The sequence below is a fragment of the Babylonia areolata genome, chromosome 29 (genome assembly GCF_041734735.1).
Source record: "Babylonia areolata isolate BAREFJ2019XMU chromosome 29, ASM4173473v1, whole genome shotgun sequence".
In the NCBI taxonomy this organism is placed as follows: Eukaryota; Metazoa; Mollusca; class Gastropoda; order Neogastropoda; family Buccinidae; genus Babylonia; species Babylonia areolata.
Window position 1 is genome coordinate 15466044 of NC_134904.1, and position 10531 is coordinate 15476574.

At 40.5% G+C, this 10531-nt stretch overlaps 1 protein-coding gene across 1 annotated transcript in view; it reads right to left on the minus strand.

Annotated features, from left to right (window-relative positions):
• LOC143302268 (WD repeat-containing protein 89 homolog) overlaps nt 1-10531 on the minus strand; it is a 29615-nt gene that overhangs the window by 9533 nt on the left and 9551 nt on the right. Inside the window, exons 5-6 of the mRNA XM_076616861.1 lie at nt 3864-3972; nt 2318-2349 (exon numbers count right to left, since the gene is read on the minus strand). Coding sequence (XP_076472976.1) covers nt 2318-2349; nt 3864-3972 — 141 coding nt within the window. The remainder of the gene's footprint in view (nt 1-2317; nt 2350-3863; nt 3973-10531) is intronic.

Consider the following 10531-nt stretch of genomic DNA (forward strand, 5'->3'; position numbering starts at 1 on the left):
TTAACATACACACATACAGACACATCCTTACATCAACAGTCAGACATGGTAACATACACACATACAGACACATCCTTACATTAACAGTCAGACATGGTAACATACACACATACAGACACATCCTTACATCAACAGTCAGACTTGGTAACATACACACATACAGACATTCTTACATCAACAGTCAGACATGATAACACACACACATACAGACACATCCTTACATTAACAGTCAGACATGGTAACATACACACATACAGACACATCCTTACATTAAGAGTCAGACAAGGTAACATACACACATACAGACATCCTTACATCAACAGCCAGACAAGGTAACATACACACATACAGACATTCTTACATCAACAGTCAGACATGGTAACATACACACATACAGACATCCTTACATTAACAGTCAGACATGGTAACATACACACATACAGACATCCTTACATCAACAGTCAGACATGGTAACATACACACATACAGACACATCCTTACATCAACAGTCAGTCAAGGTAACATACACACATACAGACACATCCTTACATTAACAGTCAGACATGGTAACATACACACATACAGACATTCTTACATCAACAGTCAGACATGGTAACATACACACATACAGACACATCCTTACATCAACAGTCAGTCAAGGTAACATACACACATACAGACACATCCTTACATCAACAGTCAGACATGGTAACATACACACATACAGACACATCCTTACATTAACAGTCAGACATGGTAACATACACACATACAGACATTCTTACATCAACAGTCAGACATGGTAACATACACACATACAGACACATCCTTACATTAACAGTCAGACATGGTAACATACACACATACAGACACATCCTTACATCAACAGTCAGACATGGTAACATACACACATACAGACACATCCTTACATCAACAGTCAAACATGGTAACATACACACATACAGACACATCCTTACATTAACAGTCAGACATGGTAACATACACACATACAGACACATCCTTACATCAACAGTCAGACATGGTAACATACACACACACAGACATCCTTACATCAACAGTCAGACATGGTAACATACACACATACAGACACATCCTTACATCAACAAACAGACATGGTAACATACACACATACAGACACATTCTTACATCAACAGTCAGTCAAGGTAACATACACACATACAGACATCCTTACATTAACAGTCAGACATGTTAACATACACACATACAGACACATCCTTACATCAACAGTCAGACATGGTAACATACACACATACAGACACATCCTTACATTAACAGTCAGACATTGTAACATACACACATACATCCTTAAATCAACAGCTATACATGGTAACACACACACACACACACATACAGACACATTCTTACATCAACAAACAGACATGGTAACATACACACATACAGACACATTCTTACATCAACAAACAGACATGGTAACACACACACATACAGACACATCCTTACATCAACAGTCAGACATGGTAACATACACACATACAGACATCCTTACATCAACAGTCAGACATGGTAACATACACACATACAGACACATCCTTACATTAACAGTCAGACATGGTAACATACACACATACAGACACATCCTTACATCAACAGTCAGACATGGTAACATACACACATACAGACACATCCTTACATCAACAGTCAGACATGGTAACATACACACATACAGACATATCCTTACATCAACAGTCAGACATGGTAACATACACAAATACAGACACATCCTTACATTAACAGTCAGACAAGGTAACATACACACATACAGACACATCCATACATTAACAGTCAGACATGGTAACATACACACATACAGACATCCTTACATCAACAGTCAGACATGGTCACACACACACATACAGACACATCCTTACATCAACAGTCAGACATGGTAACATACACACATACAGACACATCCTTACATCAACAGTCAGTCAAGGTAACATACACACATACAGACACATCCTTACATCAACAGCTAGACATGGTAACATACACACATACAGACATATCCTTACATTAACAGTCAGACATGGTAACATACACACATACAGACATATCCCTAAATCAACAGCTAGACATGGTAACACACACACACAGACACTTTCTTACATCAACAAACAGACATGGTAACATACACACATACAGACACATCCTTACATCAACAGCTAGACATGGTAACATACACACATACAGACATCCTTACATCAACAAACAGACATGGTAACATACACACATACAGACTGACAAACCTACTCACTTGATAGAGTGTTTCTCCCTGTCATCCCAGTACTGAAACAGACGACAAAGTACATCTGAGTCATTCCAGTTCTTTAGCTCCGCATCCATGTATTATGTCCCTCGGTCATTCAGAATCCATCGCTGATTCTTCCTGTCTAATCCATATTGCTTGCCAGTTCCCAACCTTTGTCAAATGCTTTGATCAGCATTCGTTTATCACTAATCTTCATCGTCTGTCAAAGTTCAGCATCGATCACTGTTGCTCACCCACCATTTCATCATCTGTCAATGATCCATTGTCTCTAACATGGTTTTTTTTTGTTTTTTTTTTTTTTAATAATTTTTAAACATTTCTCATCTGCCAATGTTAACAATGTACAACACATTTGGCAGTGCTTACTGCGTATATCATGTTCATCATTAGTCAATGTTCATGATCATGTTCATGATCTTCAACACATTAATCCCCCATCAATGTATATGATGCATAACATAGTCATCATCTGTCAATCTTTTTGGCCAATATCGCATCCATCAATATGCCACAGCTCATGGTTAGTAAGATCGTTATTTGACATCTGTCAATATTTGTGACTCGTCAGTGTCTATCACTGTTGATATAATACTTGCTTGTGGCTTGACAGGGGTTCTTCAGCGTTCATTCTCTCACTTCCCATTGGTGTTCATATTTTCCACTTTCAATGGTCATCAGTGCCTTAATACACACTAATTATGTCACAGTTCAGCTCAGATTCAGTTAGGATTTATGATCTAAGAGCACTTTATTGTTGACCCATTAACAATCTGACAACTATTTATCACTTGTCAATGGTACCATCTGTCAAAAATAAATTCACAAACATGCACACATACATGAGCACACATGCATAATCAAACACGCACAAATGCATGTACATGCACACAGACAAAGACACAGACACAGACACACACAGACACACACACAGACACTTTCAATCTGAGGGTCCTGGGTTCGAATCTCGGTAACGGCACCTGGTGGGTAAAGGGTGGAGATTTTTCCGATCTCGCAGCTCAACATATGTGCTGACCTGCTGGTGCCTAAACCCCCTTTATATAGGCAAGCAGAAGACCAAATACGTACGTTAAAGATCCTGTAATCCATGTCAGTGTTTGGTCGGTTATGGAAACAAGAACATACCCAACATGCACACTCCTGAAAACATGGCGGAATAAATAAACAAAACGGTCATACACGTAAAATGTTACACGTCTGTGTGAGCGTGTATGTGTGCGTGCCTGAAATCTAATTGAATGACACAGGAAACGAATGATGAGCGCCCAGTGGTAGCCGTCAGTCGGCTCTACCCAGGTAGGCAGCCTGTTGTGCAAATGACTCCGTTTTCGTAAAGCGCTTAGAGCTTGGTCTCTGACCGAGGATAGGTGCTATATAAGTATCCATATCAATCAATCGATCAACCACCCATCCACCCACCCACACATGCACACAAACATATAAAAACCCACCCACCCACACACACACATGTACTTGCAGGTGCACAATCACACACACACACACACACACAAACCTGCACAGTATCGTCCCAGCCACCAGAGATAAAGATGTTCTGGTGGTTGACGTTGTACTGTAGGGCGAACACACGACACACGTGGCCATCCATGATGTCATGGCTCTCACTGTGACACACAGTAATGACACATATCTATCACATGTCATTGTGACACAGAAATCACACACCTCTCACTGTGACACAGTAATGACATATCTCTCACATGTCACTGAACACAGTAACGACAGATCTCTCACATGTCACTGTAACACATTAATGACAGATCTCTGTTATGTCACTGTGACACTGTAATTACACATCTTTCACTGTGATATAGTGATGACACATCTATCACATGTCACTGTGACGTACAGTAATGACACATTTCTCACATGTCAAGTGCTGTAAGACATTATTGACACATCTCTCACAGGTCACTGAACACAGTAATGACACATATCTGGTGTGTCAATGTCCCACAGTAATGACACATCTCTCACATGTCACTGTAACACAGTATCGACACAACTCTCAAATTTCATTGTGACACAGTAATGACACATCTCTCATGTGTCACTGTGACACAGTAATGACACATCTCTAACATGTCACTGTAACACAGTAATGGCACATCTCTAACATGTCAATGTGACAGGGTAATGACACATATCTTGCATGTCACTGTACTGTAACACAGTAATGACACATCTCTAACATGTCAATGTGACACAGTAATGACACATATCTTGCATGTCACTGTAACACAGTTATTACACATCTCTCACATTTCATTGTAACACATTAATCACACATCCCTAGTATGTCAATGTCACACAGTAATGACATATCTCTCACATGTCACTGTAATACAGTAATGACACATCTCTGTGTCATTGTAACACAGTAATGACACATCTCTCACATGTAACTGTAACACAGTAATGACATATGCTTCACATGCAATAGTAACACAGTAATGTCACATCTCTCACCTGTCACCGTAAGACAGTAATGACACACATCTTGCATGTCAATGTGACACAGTAATGACACATCTCTCACATGCCAATGCGGCAAAGTAATGACACATCTCTCACATGTCACTGTAACACAGCAATGACACATCTCTTACAGGTCACTGGAACACAGTGATGACACATCTCTCACATGTCACTGTAACACAGTAATGACATTTCCTTCATGTTGTGGTAACACGGTGATAACACGTCTCTCGTGTCACTGGAAAATGGGCAATGAGTAATAATGACACATCCCTTGCGTGAACTCAATGCAGTAATGAAGCAAATGACACCCATCCCTCATGTCTCTGTGACACAGGAAATCAAAAAAAAAAAAAAAAATGCTGCTCAATATAGACAGCACACTCAGCACACAGACGGCCCATGCACACTCAGCGTGACTGAGCCATAAGAAAACTCATTATACAATACACATATTCTTTCTTTTTGCTCCACTGACTCGTACTCTAGATAAGCAACTCAAAGGCGGGCGCTTTTAGCATGTCATGGTCAGGGAAAACAACAACACAACACAGGTGGACCTGTATACACATTTCTTCATGAGTCATTACCAGTTCAGATTACACATATCATTCAAGCGCTTTCAGAAGATGGCAGACCAAAACACCCCTCATCCCACTCCCCTCCACCCCCAACCCAGCCCCAACGACCCAACCCCATTGCTACGCAAAATATGAACATGTTCTGCTGTGCCCCGAACTGAACGGTGACAACAATACTTACAAGACACATCCATGTGACATGAGTAATGTAATGATATTTACAAATTCACACACACACACACACACACACACACACACACACACACACACATACACACACACACACAGAGGCAAACACACACACACACACACACGCGCGCGCGCGCGCACACACACACACACACACACACACATATTAACATAGACATGCTGAAAAAAATGGGAAAAAAAGGGGGAAAAAAACACACACAAAACTTGCTCTTGTAAACAATACATAGGCCCAGAAACACGCACACACAATGCACCAGTTCAAAATGTAGAAATGATGATGATGATGATATCATTATCATTATTATTTTTTATTATCATTATCATTAGTAGTAGTAGTAGTAGTAGTAGTAGTAGTAGTATCATTATTATTATCATGGTTATCATCATCATCATCATTATTATTATCATTGCAATAACTATTATCAATATGATTATAGAGACTATTATTACTATTATCATTGTTGTTGTTTTTGTTATCATTATCATCATCATCATCATTATTATTCTTATCAAAATCCACTCAAATCCTTACCAGTCCATTTACAAAAGACAAGAAGTACACAGCCTCATTTAAAAATAAAAAAAAATTTATTTTTATTTTGTCTATTTCATTTTTTGATCAAATTATGAGACCTATTAGACAAGGAATAATTAAATACCAAGCAAAATCTGGTACATCTGTCTAATCAGAAGCAAACCAGGAAAAATTAATAGAATATTACCACTGATAAGGTTACTGATAATAACAGAAGCAAAATCAATACTGGTAAGAGTAAATGCAGGTAACGTTATCGCATAAATGGCATTTCATAACATCATTGTGAACAGAAAAGCTACAGATCAACTGAACTGACTGGCATTTTTCACTTATGTACACAGCCTCATATTTCAAGCCTGCAGTAAAATCGACCATGACCTGGGAGGGGGCGGGGGGGCGGGGGGGAGGGGATGGGGGGGGGGAGAGCTGAGGAGGGGGTGGGTGCGGGGGTGGGGGGGTGGGTGCGGGGGTGGGGGGGTGACACAGTAAACACACTGGGCAGAGAGAAGACTTGGGAACACCAGCCTGTAGGATGTTGAGCAGCAGGGACTGTTTTGCCTATTCCCAGTTCACCTATCCCCCTGATTCCACCTACTCCTTGACAGTGCTGCCACACCCTCACCCTCATGAGAGTTTGGACTCTTAAAAGTCCTGTTTTGCCTACCTGCCGTTCCTAATTCACCTTTTCAGCCTCTCCCTCCATCTCTCTCTCTCTCTCTCTCTCTGTGTCTCTCTTTCTCAAACAGACACATGCCTGCTTCACAGACACACACATACAACCCACACACAGATGAGCATCAAACACATTTGTGCGCACATACAAATGCTCAGGCCTCCAACTGAACAAACAGAACAAACAGGCATGCACACAGACACAAAACAACAACAACAACAACAACAAACTTTTGGAGAAGCTGAGAACTGTATGGACTGGGGGGAAGGTGTGCAAGTAGTGTTGACTGATGAGCACCATCTATACATATACAAACTGGGAACAGGCAGATCAGACAGAAACACCAGTCAAGTGATTTGGTGAATCAGGAATAAACGTCGGATTCAGGAACAGGCCAGTCAGGAAGAAGTGAACTGGGAACAGGTGAATCAGGACTGACACACCGTAGGTGTGGTGAACAATCGGTGAACGTCAAGACAGCAAGGGAAGGGATGGGTGAGGGAGGGGCAGTGAACGCTAGAGGTGACACTGGCACTGCAGGAGGATTCCGGCTGCAGGAACCAGCTCTGGCAGGTCAGGTCGTAAAGGAGATGCTACGGAGATTGCTGGAAGGAGATGCTGCACAGATCATGGAGGAGATGATCATGGAGGAAACGTTATGGAGATCATGGAGGAGATGTCGTAGAGATCATGGAGGAGATGAACATGAAGGAGATACTGTGGAGATCATGGAAGAGATGCTGCAGAGGTCATGAAGGATACTATCATGGAGAAGCTGCTATGGAGATCATGGAGAGATGCTGCAGAGGTCATGAAGGATACTATCATGGAGAAGCTGCTATGGAGATCATGGAGAGATGATCGTGGGGAAAATGCTATGGAGATCGTGGAGATTTTATGGAGATCATGGATGTGATTTTATGGAGATCACATTAAAGAAGATGCTATGGAGATCATGGAGGAGATTTTATGGAGATCGTGGAGAACATGATCATGGAGAAGCTGCTATGAAGATCATGAGATGCTATGGAGATCATGGAGCAGATGTTATGGAGATCATGAAGAAGATGCAATGGAGATCATGGAGGAGATTCTGTGGAGATCACAGAGGAGATGCTGTGGAGATCATAGATGAGATGTAAAGGAGATCAGCCATGGAGATCATGGAAGAGATTATCATGAAGGATATGCCTTGAAGCTCATGAAGACACTATGGAGGAGATGCTATGGAAATCATGGAGAAGATGCTATGGAGATCATGGAGGAGATGCTATTGAGATCATGGAGGAGGTGCTATTGAGATCATGAAGGAGATGCTATGGAGATCATGAAGGAGATGCTTCAGATATCACGGAGGAGATGCTACTGAGATCATGGAGAAGATTCGATGGAGATTGAGGAGGAGAAACAATGTGCACTGTCACATGTCAAATGCATTATTCATGTCAGTGTAAATGCAAACTGTTCACATGCCAGTGTTAACACGAACTGTTCATTTATCCATGTCAAGATGCCATGTCCATATATGTATCAAGGTACACTGTTCACATAATTTTCAGTGTTAGCGCAATTGTTCACATGTCAGTGTTAATGCAAACTGTAAACATGTCAGTGTCAATGTGCACTGTCCATATTTCAGTTAATGCAAACTGTTCACATACTAGTGTTAATGTGCACTGTCAACTGTTTGCATATGTTTTAGTATCTACTGTTCACGTATCAGTTTTAATGTAAACTGTTCACATATATCAGTATAAATGTGCACTGTTCATATATCAGTGTAAATGTGCACTGTTCACATATTAGTGTCAAGGTGCCCTGTTCACATCTTAGTGCAAATGTGCATTGTTTATGTACATGTGTAAATGCACACTATTCACATATCAGTGTAAATGTGCACTGTTCATATGTCAGTGTAAATGTGTGCTGTTCACGTATTAGTGCACATGTGAAGGTGCACTGTTCACATCTCATTGTGAATGTGCACTATTCACATATCAGTGTAAATGTGCACTCTTCACATATCAGTGTAAATGTGCACTGTTCATGAACATTGGTGTGAAGGTGCGCTGTTCACATCTCCGTGCAAATCTACACTGTTCACATCTCGGTGTAAATGTGCACTGTTCACATCTCCATGTAAATGTGTAAATGTTTTACACACAATAGTAACCCAGGCTGTGTTTACACAAATAAATAAGTGTTCAATGTTTACACTGCAGAATGCATTTGACATACTCCACTGAAACAACCGTAGGTGACATGCACAGTTTACAAAACACTGTGACACACTCTGATCAGATGAACGCAAATAAACTGAGAAGACGTGCTCTGTTCACACTGCAGAACAGCACATTCCACTCAGATAAACTGAGGTCATGTGTGCTGTTTATATTGCAAAATGACATATTCCACTCAGATAAAACGAGGCGATGTGCACTTTTTATAATTCAGAATGATACTTTACACTAAGATACAGTGATGCTATGTGCGTTATTTATATTGCCGAATGACACATTCCACTCAGACAGACTGCCCCTGTGGGGATACCGGGGGTCTTTCAGTATAAATAGCATCCCCGCCCTCTGGAAATTCTGTGCGGAAAATTCTCCTCTTTTTTTTTATCACTCTCTTTGTTTCTGCCTTTTTTCTTTCTTCACTGTTGTCTCCTTTTGCTGCCTTCCCAGTTTGTTTGGGTTTTTTTTCCTTTCTTTTTTCAAGCAAGCCTTGACACTTTTTTCTCATTTCTGCAGTCTATGATGTACTGTCTATGCTGTTTTGCTCTGGTGATTGAGTAGTGAGATGTAAACACTGGGACGGGCACTAGCTGCCCATTCTACAGTGTTATTTGTCGATATGGCCTTTTTTAATGTATTTTTTTGTTTGGTTTTGAAGTATTGTTTGGTTGTTTTTTTCCTTTTTTACGATTTTTTTGTAATCTGGGGATGATGAATTAAGCAGGAATGGCTGGCATCCTCAGCATGGCCTGGTCTTATCTGCCAAAAGGAGCTAAAATGGTTGGGATGCTGTGTCATGAACTATGTTTTGTGGGTTTTTTTTTTTTTTTTTTAAGTGGTTTTTAGTAGATGTGACAGTACACGAAGAATCCAGATAAACTGAACATGAGGTGAAGCACACAGGTTCACAATACAGTGTGACACATCCCACTATGATGACGTGAGGGGACAATACTGTTTGCACTGCGCTATGACACATTCCACCCACCAAATCTGAGGTGGCACGCACTTTACACTCCTTAAAAAAAAAGAGAGAAAAAAAAAAATAGAGCTGTGAATGTGCATTGTTGACACGGTAATTTGAATGTGCAACGTTCACTTTGCAGCATACATGTATATGCATGTGCACTGTTAACAGCATGAAAATGGACTTTTAAATCAGCAAGAATGTGTACTGTTAACAGCATGAAAGTGCACTTTTAACACAGCATGAATGTGCACTCATCAACAAGTCTGATTGTGCACCATTCAAGGAGCAGTGTGAAATGTTAACTTGTTCAAAGACTGGCATCATTCACAGAGCAGCTTTTTTTTTCTATTTATGATGATAGATGATGATGATGATGATGATGATGATGATGATGATGTCTCCAATCGGAGAAATGACTTGACACACTGAATGTGCCATTACACATCTATCTGCTGTGTTTGTAATGACACAACACT